The following is an 18,188-nucleotide window of genomic DNA, read 5'->3' on the forward strand; positions in this document are numbered from 1 at the left end:
TAGAGCCTGTGTCCTTGAGAAAACGAGTTGGCCCTCCTATGGATGGAGGGTGTCTTGAAGAGAAACCAGATATTTCTAAATTTGCTAAGAACTACATTTGTCTCTTGCTCTCAGATAATACTACTTTGGGGTAGCCCACCATGGGGTTGCCAACTTAGCTATATTTACAAGTCATGTTGAAACTGAAGTGGTCCCCATGGACCCGGGGAATGGGTGTGGATGGAGAAGAAAATTAACTTCTGAGTTGGGACAGACTACCCTAATTTTGAGGGCACTAATAAGGCATCAACTCAGGGGCAGGTGGTACGCAAGGTGGACCTCTCAGTCAAGTTGCCATGTTTCCACATATAGTTGGCAGCCTTGTGGGGCCAGAGGTCAATTCTCTCCTTGGGTGCTCAGGGATAGACTCACAGAGAGAGAGACAATGGAAAGCCCACCAGACCTTATATACACTCCAGATGCAGTAGATTTTGGGGTAGTAGCTCTTCCCACCAATCCAAAGAGTGTATTCTTCAGCTTTCTTCATGGCAACATCCTTGCGAAGCTGACTTCTCCCTCAGATGATCATTTGATGAGCATGAATAAGCCTAAAGTGGGTAGGATTATTTGCAAAGGGCTGGGCACTTCCCCCAGGGTGTGGCCATCCCTGGACAGTGGCCCTACTCGACTAAGACTCTGCCTACCAACCCATATCCTGTTTATAGATTTGCCTATGGTAATCCCGGTATCCTTGCTGAGGAATGTCTGTTTACCCTCTTCATTAGAGATACTGATGTCACAGAATAGCTGTCGCCGAAAGCTGCCCCACCCAGGCTGCATCTGTCATTGTGAGTGGATTGAGTCTGTTAAACTTGGCATTCTGGAGGGCAGACATCCCCTCCCTGCCTGTCTTCCACCTGCAGACCTTCCTTCTGGATTTTTTTTCCATGTTCACCTGCGTTCTCTGCTCTTGGAGGCAGGGTTGGTCTGTATTTTTTTTTCCAGCTTTATTGAGATATAATTGATATATGACATTGTGTAAGTTTAAGGTGTACAACGTAGTGATTTTATATATGTATATGTTACAAAATGATTACCACAAAAAGGTTAGTTTAGACATTTATCACCTCACATAGTTACAATTTTGTGTGTGCGTGATCAGAATTTTTTAAAATCTACTCTCTTAGCAACTTTTAAATATACAATACAACATTGTTAACTACAGTTATCACAGGATTGGTCTCTATTTTTATCAAGATGAGAAAAAAATCAGTAGATTGAGAGTCAAGGGATCTACCTCTTTCATTAATTTCCTGCGTGATCTTGGACCAGCCTCCAGCCCCATCTGGGTCTCCTGTCCCTCACCGGCGCTACGGTTCTGTGACTCTGGGACTAAGGAGAATAAGAAGGCAAGGACAAGATAGTATGAGTTTCTTTGCTGGGAAAGGTTCAATTTAAGAAAAAGGAGAAGAAGAAGGGAAAAACCAAAAATAGTCACCACCATTTATTTGAGCTTGCTTTGCCAGGCCTACACTGTGAGCATTGTGAAGGTAATCTTACTAAATCCTCACAATAATCCTAGGAGGAGGGTACTACTTTTATTCTTATTTTTCAAATGAGGAAACTGAGCCTCAGAGATGTCAAGTAACTTGCCCAAGTTCACAGAGTTAATATGTTGGGACTCAATCACAGATCTCTCTCTGCTTTTGGAGTCCACCATTTCCCTCTGCTTTTGGGAAGCCCGGAACTCAGAAGCAGTACTGGGTCTGATCCAGCTGTGCTCTTAGGGCCAACTGTCTTTTTCAAATGTGCCGTCCTTTATTTAGCCACCAACATCATTGCTATTTAGGATTTTTCAATGAACTTCCCTATTTCCTCCCTATTCTGGCTTACTCAGCAAAATGAATGAGTGAATGTTTCTTATGACACAAATTTAATTTTCATTTAGAAATGAAAGTGCTTTGTCTCTCTACTTTTATTTTTCAAGCCAAAGGAATTTTTCCCTCTTTTCTTGGGAGTCCAGAAATAAGTTAAAATTTAATTAAAAGTTTTATGATTCAACAGTTGCAATGAGGTTCAAGTGATAATGGAACAAACTTGTGGATAGCCTGAGGAGAATGTGCCCCTCTGTTAGTTGTTTGAGCCAACGTTCCAGGAGAGTCTCCCCACCCACTCTGCTCCTAATGCCTTTCACTATTCACACACTTTTCCCAGATCTTAAGATCCCCATGCCCTCACACCCCTCCTTTACGTATGACATTCACTGAGCCTAGAATGCCATCCCTTCCTTTACCTGGAGAGCTCCTTACCCTTAAAGACTCAGGTCCGACTGCTCTTGTGTGACCAATTAATGCAAAGTATGTTTATTTGTTTACTTCTCTGTTCTGCACTTGAATGTTAAATCAGTGAGGGCAGAGGCCTGGCCTCACTCATCTTTGGAACCACTCTGGATCTGAGTCCACATAATGCATATAATATATGCCCCAAAACAATTTCATAATAATTTTGTGTGTATGTGTCCAAAGCCAAACGTTTCCTGTGCGCTTTGTCCCAGTTACCCCCATGATGAGGAATTTATCCAAAGGAAATCACTGAAGAGGAGACAGGGAATTACACAGACAGAAGTGCTGTAAATATGTATTTGCTAAATATTGGAAACAAGCTTATCAACAGGATAATGGCGAGTAAATTACAGTACACAATCTTGATGGAACATGATTCATTCTCTCATTGATTAAACCAACATACTGACTGCCAAGGGGGTGTCAGAAACACAGCAGTGAGTCAGATGCCTTCAATGAGTACACAACCTGGCAGAGACTTCTAGAGCCATCATAACAAAACTATACAGAAACAGAGAACTATTTGTGGCCTAATGTTAAGAGAAAAATAGCATATTACAAAACAGTCTGTACATGATGCTTTCAACTCTAAACATGTGAAAGTGTGAACAAGTTCTTGGTGGGCAAATGAAGGTATTGCATGTTTAGGTTATAGGCGACATTCTCTTTAGCTTTAATACAATTGTTTTTCAAGCTCTGAAGTATTAGACCAACCCAGAAGTCTACTGAAAAGGGGGAAAAATCTGCTCCTAGGGCCCTGGCTCTCCAGGTTGGTAATGGCATGAATGATGGGGGTTCTCTCCAGATGGGCAGGGACTTGCCACGAAACAATTGGAAAGGCACATTCAAGGCAGTCTGGAGGGCTGGGTCAGGGAGGACTGGCAATCTGTATATGTAGGAGTGTCCACTGAGTGCCACTGTAAGAACCAGTCTCCTCTGTATCTGAGCTACATCAAACAGCAGAGCCAAGGCTCTGCCAACGTTCCCCCTTAAGCACTGTGCCAAGTGGGGGGGGGAAAGCTGAAGTCTGAGAATCAGATAAGAGGGTTGGGACCTGTAAGAATTGGTGGCTGGTTCCTCATGCTGGAAAGGATGCTCCTTATGTGAAAAATACCATTATCTCCATTCTATAGATGAGGAAGCTGAAGCTGGTCTGGCTCCAGGCTACCCAGCAGGCCAAGTGATGAACTGGGATTGGAAACCGTCTTTTCTCAGTTTGGGCCAGGGTTCTTTCTATTTATCTCCCTGGTCCTGGAAGTAGGTGATGATGCATAAGGCTGGATGGAAGAGACCTGGCTGGCTGAGAGGCTGGATTCTTTTGGGAAGGGGAACAAATGGGGAATCTGCTGGTGGGACTGCATAATGGAGGGTCTCAAATTTGCTGCAGTAGGCACTGGGCAACCATTGTAGGTCTGGGGGCATGATAGAAAGGGGTTTCAGGGAGAGGACGTTGGCAGTGTGGGCTGGCTGGTGTGATCAGTGAGGAGGCTGGCCCAGACACATGGTAAGGTTGGTGGGCAGCTCTTGTTCTGTCAGATCAAAACAGCACCCGCCCCTCCAGCTTCTTGGAAATATGTCTTCCTGCACCTCTAACCATGAGATTGGAATGGAAGCTGCCATCTTATCTTTTCTCCCCCCTTGGATATAACCTGGTCCAGGGATGGACATCTGATCCAAACATGGCCAATGAGAGCCCTTCCCTGGGAATTTTAACCTTGAGGCCAGAGAAGGATGGGTTTCAGTCCCTCACTATTGGCTAAGCCGTGTCTGGAAGCTCTGTCACCCCTCAGAGATTTGAGAGCCAGAGAGAGGAAATTCTAGCTGGACTCAAGCCCTAGTTTCTACTTTGAGGGAGGGCTCGGCCACCCTCTTGTTCATGCCACCATGTGAATAATACTTCCCACCTCCTCTTTAGCTAAGCTAGTCTGAGTTGAATTTTTATCATTTGTAAACAGAAAGTCCTGACACTTGCAGTTAGAGACGTGCCTCCCCTTTATCATTCAAATCTTGGCAGAATTCTCAAAAATGCTTTAGGGTTGTTTTGGAGCATTCGGTTCATCATTTCTTGCATGTAAGAAACAAAAGAGTCTGTCCTCATTATCCAGTGTCAAGCTCAGGAACTCCAGGCTCTCTGTGGGAATAAAGCTTTGGGTATCCCTTCAGAGAATGATGGACCCATCTCCATCACTGGTGTGGTGAGTAAAATTGCTGCTCAGAATGCTTTCCCGCCTGCTCGTTTGTGATTCAGTCGGGGAGAAACTGACGTGGACAGGACGACCACACAGGACAGCCAGACATTTCCTATACACGTGGTAAAGGTATCTTCTGAACTTCTCTCCAGCAAATGCGTATATAAAGGGATTGAGGCAACAGTGGATAAACGCAATTGTCTCGGTCACACTGAGGGCCAACCTCAGATCCCTCTTCATGTCACAACTGGGAAAGAAGTCATAGAGATTAAGTGTCTCTAAGAAAATCATGATGTTGTAGGGTGTCCAGAAGAGGAAAAACATGATGACCACCAGAAAGATCAGTTTAATGGCTTTGGCTTTCTTGTGGTTCTTACAGGAAAACAGTGTCTGCATGATTCTGATGTAACAGTGACTCATAATGAGCAGGGGGAGCAGGAAGCCAAGCAAATTTACTTCCACGTTGCGGAGCACAGGCCAGACTTCCTGCAGGACCTCAGGGTAGTCGCCCAGGCATTCACTTTCTTTTTGTTTCGTGAACATGAACTGGGGTGCTGCCACCAAGATGGCTGCCGCCCAGACGCCTAGGCTGATGGTGACGCCATGCTGCACAGTCCGGTTGCGCATGGAGTTGGCTGCCAGGACAATGGCCAGGTACCTATCAATGCTGATGACAGTGATGAAGAATATGCCTCCAAAAAAGCCGATGAAGAAGAAGGCGGTGGTGAGTTTGCACACAGCGTTGTGAAGGCCTTGTTCACTTATCAGGTAGTGAGTCCAGAAGGGTAAAGTGGCCACAAAGAGCAGATCAGACAAGGCCAGATTCAGGAGGTAAATGTCGGTGATACTCCTGGGCTTCCGGCTGTTGGTGAGGGCAAACACCACCAGCAAATTTCCCAGCAGGCCAAAGGCAAAGACAAGGGAGTAGAGTATGGACAGGAAGACGGTCCCAAAGGCCACGATGTCCCCCATATCACAGGCTTCAGCAGACTCATCATACTCAAAGTATTCTAAAATTGATTCAGGGGAGTGGGTGGGCATGGTGAGGGCCTGGATCAGGAAGGAAAACAAGTAACAGCATTAGTTCTCAGAGAAACAAAGTTGGGATTGTATCTGGCCCCATGCATAAGCAAGGCTGGAAGGAACAAATATTGGTTGGGTGCCTAACCAATACACTTCCCAATGTCACGCACTTCATCTTGTTTAATCTCCACAATAGACTCTTGATGGAGGCTATAACAGATTCCTCTGACAGAAGAGGAAACCAGGTCTCTGAGAGGTTCAGAGATTTGCCCAGAGCTACACAGTGAATGGCTCAGCTAGCATTTGAATCTAGACCTTTTGAAGTGTGAGACAGATCTTTTCTTTGATTTTCAAACATGTATCCAAAAGGCTGACCAGTGTGTGGATAGTGGGAGAGAGGACTATGGGTGTGGAGAAGAGGGGGTGGGATGGTAGGGGGGTGCAGCCATAATTCACATGTCTAGTCCAAACTTCGCTGAAGCAATTCTCCAACTCCTTCCTTATTCCCACCTTCTTTACCCTCTGGATCCCAATTTCTCCTGCAGGAGGCTGAGATTGAAGAGAGAGGTCTCAGACACTCTTCAGACACACAGAGCCCTGAGCAGACCTGTGCCCAGAAGTCCCTCATCTTTGTTTTTGAGAACCCTTTCTCTTTCTCTTGGAACCAACAGGTCCTTCTCTTCCTTAAGGGATAAGACACAGAGTCATACACTCTAAAGTGACCACCTTGTCTCAGTTTGCCCAAGACTTTATGGTTTTAGCACCAAAAGTTGGAAACCCCTCAGTTCTGAGTGGACAGCCATGGATGGCCATCCCACAAATCCAAGTGAAGAGAGAGGAGAGTTGCCATCGCCATCGTAGGGCCTCTGCTGTTATGAAAGGACTGATTGATCCTGTATGGGGGATCATGCTCAGTTAGCCTGCTGTACTGGGTCCAGGTGGCTAATTTATCCCATAATTACCAGTGCTGCACTCACTGTGGCCTGGCGATCCATAAGAATTTTGTTTCTTCGGAGCAAAAATTGAAAGCCAAGACATGTCTGCACAGGTAGAGAAGTAACACTTGTCCCCTTCTCCCTTGACCTCCCCAGCCAGGACTCGCTTGTCACTGCAGAGGCTATAAGGGCAACCCTTTCACTCTGGCCCACTGGGGCCTCCTCCTCTTCCTTGTGATGCCACAGACAGGCCCCCGAGAACCCCCAAGTATGTTCAGAGCACACCTCCTGGTTGTTGCTGCCTCCCTCCCACCACAACTAAAAACAAAGTACACACCTCTTTAACCAAGGGAGTTTTCACACCTCACTGCATCCTTTTCATTCTGGTTTTACCAAGACTGTGTCTCTGCCAAGGTGAGGGCCCACCCTTCCAGCCAGGGCTTTGCTTCTCCCTTCTCAGCCTCTGCTTTGTGTTCTGGCCCATCTCTGCATCTTCCCCAAATTCTTCCAGCATGAAGTTGGTTAAGCCTTTCTGACCTGGGCATCTCAGGCTGGGATGGAGTGCCCAACCCCCAGGGAGAGTGTATGCTTTCTTTGTTTTAAGCCGCACCCCCCCTTTCCTCAGAGATGAACCTCTGCTTGTGACCCTAATCAATAATATTTAGTTTAACCACATAAAATGGCTGATGTGCTATCCCTTTTGAGCTACACAAGTGTCAGTTTCAAATGGTTCAAGCTGAGATATGGGGAGACGGGGACATTCCTACTCCGTGCACGTGGCTTATGGTAGCAGCCCATCTTCCCAGATGCGCAGTTGTGTGAGAGTGGAAATAGTCAAGCCCTCAGTGATCATAAGTTAGGGAACCTGAGCTACCACCCTCTTCCTTCTCCATTTTCCCCCAGTGAAAGGAGCTGACACAGTTGGCCTTGAGAGGAGGTCAAGGACAAGGAAGATTGCGTGGTATCTCTTCATACCTGTGCTCAGTCCTGTGGCCCAGGAACTTTGTGCTGGTGCATTGGCTTGATTTTGCCAAAGCTGCATGACGTAGGTTTAATTTCCACTCCTGGCACTGTGCCTTATACACAGGGACCTCCTCTAAATCTTCCAGCAGGTGTCCCTGGGTCACCGAGGAGGGAGAACAGGGAGGTGGGCAGACTCGGGCTATCCCGTGGCTGAATCTCATGTCTGTTTCTCTGGCCAAGTGACCCTGGGTGAACTTGGAACCTCTGAGTCTGACATTCCTCATCTGCAAGACTGAGACTCATTCTCATGTCTGCCCACAGTGCTGTTCTGAGGACAGCACCTGGCACGGTGTGTTGCACACAGCAGGCACTTAATAAATGCTTTTGGTGAGGAAGCAGAAACATTTCAGACCTTCGCAATCATCCAGTTTGCCTGTGAACTCTTGTGTTGTTCACTCCCACCCGAGGTATTGGTCTGTAAAGTTGGTTTTATTTTTTTCCCTGAAATAAAAAATATTTTCTTTTCAGGTTTTTTTTTTTTGGTGGGGGGAGGAGGGGGGGGATGTAGGGGAGTAAAAAAAGCATACCTTTACTGAGTTTTTACTCAGCTGTCAGGCTCATTGCTGAACACTTATCACCTATTTTGGGAAAAACATTCATGACTTGCCTTGAAGTTTTAAAAATAAAAATAAAAATATAATATGAGTTATATGAAAAATTAAAATAAATAAGTAAGTAAATAGTCTAATATGATAACCAGCACATAGTACATGCTCAAGAAATGGTAGCCAACACATAACAGGATACTTCTCTCTGCTTTATGGGCAAGTAGATGCACTCAGAGAGGGTGAGTAACTTGCTCAAGGCAACACAGCTGGCATGTGGCAGGGCTACTGTTTGGGCCCATGTGTGGCCAGGCTGTCTGCCCTGCCCAAGACTGGGAGTTCCTGAGAGAGGAACAGGGTCTCCTTCAGCTCTGCAGACCGGTGTTCAACAGAGGGAGAGGCCTGGCCCTAAGCCAATGCCACAGGAATATTTGCAGGAGGATAAATATTGTCTCCTAGACTTTCATTCCAAATTGCTCTGTGGGAGGAATAGTGACAGTGGCCTTTCGATTGTCCGGTTCCCAGAGGTGCCCATAGGGCACCCGGATGTCCTTCCTGACATTGCCCTTGCTTGAACTCTGGATGCTTAGTGGATGCCTTGCGTGTTGAATGAAGGAATGAATGAGTGAGCGAATGAATGAATGGAGGGCATACAGAAACAGAAGTGCCACTTTGGCCACCCTTGGAGAGCCCTTGGAGACAAGCCCAGACCCACCAGCTCTCCAGGTTCAGAAATCACAGCTGCCTGCGGCCGCAGACTCTTCTGTGCTGGTGTCAGGGCCCAGCCCTGCCTCACTGCGGCGCAGCTCGGGGTGGCCCAGGTTTCTATGCAGTCTGAGCCCACGGGCCAGTCTGAACCCAGCTTTGCTGGCTGAGAAGCCCAGAGCATGCGAGGGCACCATTTACATCAGAAACCTGACAGCCAGGAAGGACGTCACTGAATGATGCTGCTGAACTTGATAGCCTGATCAAAGGAGGGACCTTTTTAGGAACGGTGGGTCTGAGCTCGGTGGTCCTCTTATTATTTCTGGGTCCTCTGAGATGTCCCATGATTGGGAGACAAGCCTAACAATGGGGCCTCCTGGCAGCAGATGGGAGCAGGGCCAGTCCTTGAGGGCGGTCTTCCGGGTAGGCTGAAGGGCCACCAGGGATCTGATTGGCTGGACACCGGCTTTCCTGGCCCCTGAGGACAGCAGGAACCAAGCGCAGGAATCCGAGGAGATAAGCCTTCTTTGCAGGGCCTCCTCGGCTGAGTCTCATACAGATGGGGATTCCAGAGGAGAGATGCATGCCGGATGAGCTGAGGGCTGTGGCAAGAACAGAAACCGCTCCAGGCTGTTCTCAGTTCTCCTCAGCCTCTTGTCCCCTCAGTCAAGGTTTACCAAATGCTGTTGAACTGCAAGAGTTTGAGCTGAGCCCAGAAGCAGAGCTTTGAGTGCACATGGGTTGCATACTCCAGTAGAAACAAACCTGCTCGATCAACTCACTCGCTCGCCTCCCATCTCCGATCCTGTTCTGCTTCCTCCGGCCCACTTCCTTTTCTCAGGCCTGCTCATTTATATTTCAACTTTTTTGGGGTCATCATTTACCCATTGTTTCCAATCAGCTTCCCTGTTCTCTACTTCCCTTTTCATTTAAACGGCCCGGGTCCACTTTCCTATTCTGTCCCACATCCTTTTTGGGCTGCTTCCCCCATCTTTGGCTTCACATCCTGCTTATTGTCTGCTAGACCCAGTGCGTCCTTTTTTGTTTTCTGTTGGTTTGTTTTTCCCTCTTTGCTCTCTGCTTATGGCTTTTTAGACCCCTGAGTGAAGACCGGGTTTGAGGTTCTGTTGGTTTCTAATGCCAAGAAAAGTGTGGTTGAATGCTTTTCCTTTGCAAAGGAAATTAGAGGATGGTAAAGATTGCTTGAGCTCTGACCCCAACGTTCTGCATGGGGGTGCCACCATGCTGAAAATGTCCCAGAGCCTGAAGCTGTCCTCGGAAAGCCCAGTGTGGAAGGAGAGGAAGCTACCATTCTCGGGTGCCCCCTGAGTGCCCGGCTCCATACACAAGACCCTATTTCATTCCTTTGACAACCCCCCATGAGAATGGTTGTCCTTCCTGTACGACTGAACCAACAGCAGCTCTGAGAGATCCGGGAAACTCGTCCAAGGAGCAACAGAGCCAGGATTTCAGCCCACATGAGCCTCTCCACAGAGCCACGCTCCCTGCACGGCACCAGGCTCTCCCTCTTGGAGCAGAAGTCTGCAGCTTATCGCACACCACTTCTCTAGATCTAGAACTGAGAAATAGCAGACTCAGCACCCCCTGGAAAGAATATGACCCATGATGCCAGCCTAAACACTTGTCCTGCATTTTCCCCTTCTGGACTCAGAACCCACAAGGCTGACCCTGAGGGGAAAGGCAGGAAGTCGGGAGATGAAGGTGTGGGGGGGATATTCACCCCTCCAGCCACGACTAGGGGGTCCTCACTGCCAGACCCCCGGAATCTAGCTCTCATCAATGCTGGTGAAGAAATTTGGAATCCTTTTCTCTGGAGAAGAAGAGGCTGAAGGCTGTAGGGTCGGCTTATTTCCTGCCTTCAAATATATGGTGACGCAGTACCCTTCTCATGATGAGTACGGAGAAAAGTACGCAATTGTTGAGTCACTGTATGGTACACCTGAAATTCATATAACACTGTATGGTAACCATACTGGAATTAAAATAAAAAGTTAACAAAAAAAGGGTGATGCTCTTCTGAGCCGTGTGCTTCACAGAGGCCCACACATCCCACAGACGGCTGGGAGACCCTGGGCAGCTCACTCTGGCTCTGCCTCAGTTTCCTCATATGTGAAATGAAAGCATCAGACCGGACAGACCCTAAGGGCCTGGCCAGCTCTGGCACACTTAGGTTTCCAACAAGAACCAAACTCAAGCACAACATGAGTCCTGGGTCAGGGAGAGCATGACCTAGTGTCAAGAGAAGTGGCTGCTCATGAACATGAATCTTCTGGGCTCACAGCCTGCCAGCATCCAGGTGGGGTTCTGTTTGGAGACAGAGAGCTGGGTCAGTTGACTGTGGTCCTAACAAGTCTTGGGCTTCACTTTGCCCTGGATAGGAGGCTTTCGGGTCTGGGCCCAAGCCTACACCCCCAGCTGTTTGGGCGCCAGAGTCTTACCAGGTCCTGATGGTTTTCCCGTTTACAGGGACAGCTAACTTTCTGAGACACCCTGTGGGATGCAGGGAGAGGTGAGGATGTGAAGGCAAAAGAGGGGCAGATGGAGGGGACCCGAATTGCACGCAGAGGAGCTCTAAGGGCACATTTTACACCTTGTAGCCCCTACCCTGTGCAGGTGACCCGAGTGGCCCTCTCTACGTCAGCAAGCAGCCCACCTGAAACAACACAGCCTCACCCACCCACCAGCATTTGGACCGGCCACACGGACGCCCCTCCAAGACCAGCAGCGGGAGAAAACAACCCTGAGGCTGCTCGGTGAGCCGCCCTTTCACCGAAGCTGCCGTGGGTCTGGGTTTGACACGTCTCCCTCTCGTTTCCTCTTCCAAGTACACTATGCCATTTTCTTATCTCCGCCGCACTGTGAGGTTCTGAAAGGAAATGCTTTAGGACTTTTGTCTAGTAACTGAGGAAGAGGTGGATTTTAAATTAATTATTAACTAAGCCAATATCTGTTATGTATATTAACCATACGCTTGTGTAAGGACAAAAAAAATTGTACGTAAGAGGTTTACTTCTCCCCCTTGAAAGTAAGGGATGAGATTCTCCTTTGCCTCCTCCTTCCTAGGATGCTTGCTTTAGAAAACTTGTCACTGGAAGTACATTCTCCTCTCTGAAATGTAGGTATGTGTCCTTTTGAAAATGTGATCACCTCTTTTGTCAGCTTTATGACCCAGGAATCTTTCTCAAGGACCTGGGGACCTTCTCTTTGAAAAGTAAACATCAAGAATCAGCGCCCTTGGGGCACCTGGGTGGCTCAGTCGGTTAAGCATCTGCCTTCAGCTCAGGTCATGATCCTGGGGCCCTGGGATCGAGCCCCATGTCAGGCTCCCTGCTCAGCGGGGAGTCTGCCTCTCCCTCTCCCACTCCCCCTCCTTGCGTTCTCTCTCTCTCTCAAATAAATAAAATCTTAAAAAAAAAAAAAAGAATTAGTGCCCCTGTCACCCAGTTTCTGTGGAAGAGTAGGTGGGTGCCTTGCTCCAAGTTACAAAAATACTTCCCGTCATAAAGATATGAGTCTATTTCTTCTCGGGATGAAGCCAATCAGCTAACACAGATGGTCACCCCAGTTACCATGGTAAAGTTAGGATGTGTGTGACTGTCGAGTTCTCTCGAGTGAGGACTAGGTATGTGTCTCTCACGTTAGGGATTGTATCTGCTTGGCTGTGTAAAGAGGTAGGATTTTTTCCCCCCATCTCTGCAATCTCTTAGCAGATTGCCCGAGATGGGCATCACATTCTGGTTTCATGCCTAGTTAATAATAAAGGTGTCTTCTTTCTCTATTATCTCTGTGAGAGGTTTTTCTGGGTTGGAGATCTCATTTTTAATTTTATTTCCGCAACACTAGGCTCTGTGCTCCATTTGGTGGCGGTAAAAATGGCTAAGATACAGTCTTTAAGTTGCTGTTAATGTTCAGTAACAGAATATAAGAAAAGTTAGGGGAAACCCAAGGATTGGATCATTTAAGCTGAGTCTTAAAGCTGGGGGTTTCTTCCAGGTAGACAAATGTGGAGGTGGGAAGCGGGGGTGGGGGGATTGAAGCCAAAGGCACTGGAGGGTCTGAGCACAGGGATGTTTTCCGGGGTCAAGACTCTGCAGAGGGGGTGTGAGGGAATATACTAGAAACAGATGGAAGTGAGGATGGTGGGGTTAGAAGGGGCCGGCATGCTCCTGGAGCCTTCATGGAAGTCGAGTTTAGTCTGTGTGGAGGGTTCAGGAAAAGATGCAGAGAGAGCAAGGGCCGAGAAGACAGAAGAGAGGTGAACAGAGGGTCCTCAAATTCCATGCTAAGGAACTGTAGGAGAATTATAAGACTTTGAAAGAGAGGGGAAATTCCTGGGTGTCCGGGCTAGCACACCCTTCTGGGCTACCTCCCCCTTTCATTTTCTGGCCTATATACAGCTCTGTAAGTTCAGGATACTGATAGCAATGCAATAATCTTGTTTGCAGAAATAGAAACTGTGTCTGGTGGAGACGTGCTTGATAACCGCCCTTGTGGTTAGGGACCAATTTTGCATGTATCTGTATGTTCTCCCAGTGTTTCTGGAAGTATCTCATCCACGCTACTGCGGTGGCTGGTGTCTGCTCATTGCCATTGCTGAACAGATGGGCACCGTGTGAGCGTCCCACGGTGATCTCTTCCACTGTTGATGCACACCTGGGTGGCTTTCGGCCCGGGCCCGCTGTGGACAACACCGTCATGAACAGTGGTGTGTGTGCATTTACATCTCCCACAGCATGGATGCATTTTAAAAATGCAGACCCAAAAGCAGACCTACTGTGTGAATGCATGCCTATGAAGGTCAAAAACCAGCAACGATGATGCATATTATTTTGGGATGCATATCTAAGGGGTAGAACTCTAAGGATGAGTAAGGAAGCGATGACTTCTGGGAGGGCTGGGTGGCAGTCAGGAAGGGACGTAAGGGAGGCTGCTGGGGGCCGGCCTGGGTTTCTCCTGCTGTCTGGCTGGTGGTTGGGTGGCAGGTTGATTTATAAGTTGTTAATCTGCCCACTGTTCTTTGAGTGTGCCATATTTCACAATGAACATAGGTTTAAGGAAAGGGATAAAGAGGGCCTGCAAAATTTCTTTTTTGATATTTAAAGAGGGGTGCCTGGTGGCTCAGTCAGTTGATTTTGGCTCAGGTCATGATCTCGGGGTCGTGAGATCGAGCCTCACGTCAGGCTCTGCACTCAGTGCGGAGTCTGCTTGAGATTCTCTCTCTCTCTCAAATAAATAATAAATAAATAAATAAATAAATAAATAAATAAAATCTTAAAAAATAAAATAAAATCTATATATAATATATTATTATATAATATATAATATAAAAATATATATTTATAGAGATGTGATATAGGTTTTCTTCCCTACAAAGATGCATAACCCCAAAGAGTTGCTCTTTGGCCAGATCAGAAGAGGGGGTAGTTGAAGCCCGACTGGGGCAGCCCCCGGGGCAGCCGGTGCATTCTGAGCCCCCACGGCGGGCGCGCAGGATCAGGACTCAGCTGGAAGCCCCAGCTTTGGTGCTCCTGGGCAGAGTGGGTGAGGCCAGCCCTTGGAACCCCTGGATTGTGCCGCTGGGACTTGGAGCCAGTGCCCGGAAAAGCCAGCAGAGACCGGGCCTGTGCGCCCCCTCCTCGTCCCTGGGACCCGCTGTGGGACCGCAGGGGTTGCCTTCCCTGTCCAGCTCAGCCGCTGTGGGTGCTGACTCTGGCCCTCTCCGAGGGGGAATCTGTGCGCCTGAGTGAAACAGGGGTAGCCGAGGACTCTGTTCTGGGTCAGAGGTCTGGCCAGGGAGGGGAGGGGGTAGCTGAATGTCCCAGACCCTGAGAAGGAGGGTCTTTGAGGCCAGGGTCTCTGGAGTGGGACCATACCTGATATTGCTGCCCTTCCACAGCCCGGCCACGGTGGAAGGGGGTGGGTGGGGAATGGAAGCTGGTTTTGACTTGGGTGGGCTCTGGCAGACCCCTTCTCCCTGCCCCTCCCAACCTCATTTGAACGTGGTTAGTGGTCTTAAGGTGCACAAACCTTCCGATCTTCAGCTTCCCACAATGACAACACATATTGTTTATTAAGCACCAAACATGGCCAGACAGTGCGGTCAGAACTTTATCTACCTTGCCCGTAATTCTCACAGATATTCAACCTATACCCATCACTCAGCTTCAGCGATGATCTATTCATGGCTAGTATTTATTTTACAGGAGGACCTGAGGCGTAGCAAGGTCAAGTGCAGAGCCAAGCCTTCATTCCAAAGCCAAGCTCCCTCTCCCACCCACTGTGAAGCGGAGACAGTGACACTTGTGGAGCCTGGCTTAGGGTACGGTCAGCATGTGGCTGACACACAGTCCCGGCTCCCTTCTGGGGGGTGTGGGCAAGAGCCACATCCTGCCCTGCATCCCTGTGTGAAAATGAAGCCAAGCCAAGAGGCAGGCAAAGGTTGTAAATCCGAACCAGCTCGCATGCACACGGACACACACACACACACACACACACCCACACACATCCACACGCAATGGTGCCCAGCGGCCGCCTACCTCCTCTCATAGAACCCAGTCCCCTCCAGGCACCCCTGGGCATGGGATGACCTGCCCCTGAGCAGACCCTGGAAGCTCCGCAGAAGCTTCACCAGGAAGCTAACTTCCTTCCTTCCTTCAGATTTTATTTATTTATTTGAAAGAGGGAAGAGAGAGAGCACGCTGAGTAGGGGCAGGAACAGAGGGGGAGGGAGAGGGACAAGCAGACTGTACTGAGCGTGGAGCCCGCCATGGGGCTGGATCTCACGACCCTGAGATCATGACCTGGGCCCAAACCAAGAGGCTCAACCGACTGAGCCACCCGGGGGGCCCCGCCAGGAAGCTTTCTTGTATGCTTCTCACACAATCCAGTCTTCTTTTCTCCTTTAGGTTCAACTTTTTTCTACCTTGAGTTATCTATCTAAAGTATTTGAAAAAGAAAATGAACTTTTTTGGGGGACGGGAAATCCTAAAACTTCCTGGCTTTTCTCTGAGCTCAGCTGAGAACCTACAGAGCAGAGACTGTGGAATCTGTCAGGCTGAGATGGCCAGATAAAGGTCAAGCAAGGAGAAATGAGAGGCCCGGTCAGTCCTTGCCTGGGTCCTCCATGTAGTTCCTCCTCTCAGGCACCCACGCGTGTGTCCTCTCTGAATTCCTGAGACTGTCTTCCCATGACACAAACCTTCTGAGCCCGTGTCCTCACAATGATTATAACAGCATATATTAATAGTGGACATCGAATTTGTGTTGGCAATTTATTCATTAAAATAGTTGTCATTGTAAATGCAACAGGTGCTCTTTGTAACAAATGTAGGTGGCACAAAAAAAGCATGGAAAGAAAAGGAAAAACAACATAGAAGCAAACGATCTACCATCCAACTTCCCAGAATCAACCACAGCTAGCTTTCTGCCTTTTCCCGTGCAATCACTCTGCGTGTTTTTATATTTATATTAAGTGTAGTTATATTTACATTTAAGATGCAAGTGTTATATTAAACCATTTTTATTATAAAATTTTCAAACATAAATAAAAGCAGAGAGCACCACCAGGCGCGCACCACATAGCTTCAATTAGCAACTAATGGTCACGATTTCATCTATTCCCCACTCTGTGTCTTACTAGATTATTTCAAAATAAATCCAGGTGTCATACCATTTCACCCATAAACAGGTAAGTATGAGTCTCCAAAAGAATAAGAACTCTTTTTAAACAAAATAGTAACTTTGATACTATTTCTCACTTCAAGAAGTTACTAAATCCTCACGGTCATCCAGATGCACTTTCAAATGATGATTCTTTCAGGTAATACCTACCCATGAACATTCTCCATGCCCCTAACATGTAATTACTGTTGCTTCTGATCGTATCCCATGTCGAGTGCATCAAAGATGGTCTAATCACCCACCGCCCGGCACCCCTCAAGCCCCTTGGACATTAGGCTGCAACAGCTTTGGGAAAACGGTCTCTCTTGTTAGCGTGGAAAGCAAACCAGCATCTGCACCCACCATGACCTCTGACCATGGTGTCCCGCCCCGCAAGCCCACAGGTGCTGGCAAGTTCCCTGCTCCTACCTGGGCCGGGCCTGGGAAGGAAACCTCTGGACGTGACAATCAGCCACCCCGTCCCACTGTCTCTGTCTCTGTCACAGAGTATTTCCCTCTCCCTCCCTCTGAGAGCATCTTTATTTGCCAAGTTAGCCAATAGTAGTGGGTTTCCTGTGAGGTCGACTATCTTTAGATGTTGGCACAGTCAAGCGCAGAAGCTCCAGGCTGGAGGCCATCAGATGGCAGGAGGGTTTGAATGCACAAACCTGGAGGACAGAGCCAGGGTGGGGGTGGGGGGTGTGGGTCTGCCCCCCACAGCTTGGAGGAAGTGAGGATGTGGAGGCTGTGTTTTTGCCCCCTTCGGGGGAGGCCAGGGAACAGTGCAGTTCTCAGGAACCACTAACGCCCACTGAACCTCAGTTTTCCTGCCTGTAAAAAGGGGCCCACAGCACTCACCGGGCTGCATTGGCATGCAGATGAGATGAACTACAGCTTCTCTCTTCAAAGGACAGTCCCAGGTACTGGGAGCTTACTATAAATGCAGCCCCTGGGGCTCCTCCACTGAACGAGACTCTGCATTTTGATGAAATTCTTGGGAGATTGATCAGTGCATGGATTTTGAGATGCGTTGGCACAAAAAGCACTTAGTGAGTACCGGGCACCTGGTAGGTGCTTCCAAACTTTTTACTCCTCGCCTCCCTCCTCCAAGGCGTTTGGCGACTCCCCGATACCCTCCGGTCAAGCCTAAGGTCCGTGTCTCCTGGGCACAGGCTTCACCCACAAACTGGCTCAGACTCGTTCCCCGCTGTCTCCCCCAGGCCACGCTGCTCCTGACTCCTCCAGGCCGAGTCCCTGCTCCCTGCCCCGGCCAGCCTGCTCCCTGTCTGCAGCTCGAACCTCCACCGCCGTGGTCTCACTGCCTTCCCACCACTTCCTTGCCTGCCTGGCTCACCCACAAGGCAAACACTACTTCTGATGGCTCCCTCTCCTGGGGCCTACCCTAGGTCTAGCACCCCTGGCACACGTTTATCAGAGGGTCAGGGACTCCTCCAAGGCCTTCCTGGCTCCCCGCTGCCCGTCTTGCAGCCTGCTCACCGGCACCACGGTGGCTCCCGTAGCTGTGTCTTCCCGCGGGCAGGGCTGTCCTGCGTGCTCCCCACCGGCTCTCCTCCTACGTCCTGGCGGCCAGGACAGAGCTGTGGGTGGGACTGCAGTGTCCCGGGCTGGGCGACCTGCTGGCGTTTGAGGAAGTCTGCGGTCGGTTTCCCTTCTTCCGGCCGGGGGAGCCTGCAGCACCCCTTCCTCATCTCTACCCCACAGCCACCTGTCCCAGGGCCCACCCAGTGGGGCCAGCTGCTTCAGCTT

General features: G+C 48.9%; 1 protein-coding gene across 2 annotated transcripts in view; it reads right to left on the reverse strand.

Moving 5' to 3' along the window:
* Window positions 1–16,936, reverse strand: part of CX3CR1 (C-X3-C motif chemokine receptor 1) — a 227,335-nt gene extending 210,399 nt beyond the window's left edge. The window contains exons 1-2 of one of the 2 annotated variants that reach the window (XR_014146440.1): window positions 16,851–16,936; window positions 2,895–5,560 (exon numbers count right to left, since the gene is read on the reverse strand). Coding sequence is in view for 1 of the 2 variants with exons in the window: in XM_081824665.1 (XP_081680791.1) it covers window positions 4,481–5,551 (1,071 nt within the window). In the remaining variant the exon portion in view is untranslated. Of the gene's footprint in view, window positions 1–2,589; window positions 5,561–16,850 lie in introns of those variants that run through there. The other variant, XM_081824665.1, reaches the window with a different exon arrangement.
* Between the last annotated feature and the right edge of the window lie 1,252 nt (window positions 16,937–18,188).

This window comes from Leptonychotes weddellii, chromosome 1 (genome assembly GCF_054177405.1).
Source record: "Leptonychotes weddellii isolate Sample4059 chromosome 1, ASM5417740v2, whole genome shotgun sequence".
Lineage (NCBI taxonomy): Eukaryota > Metazoa > Chordata > Mammalia > Carnivora > Phocidae > Leptonychotes > Leptonychotes weddellii.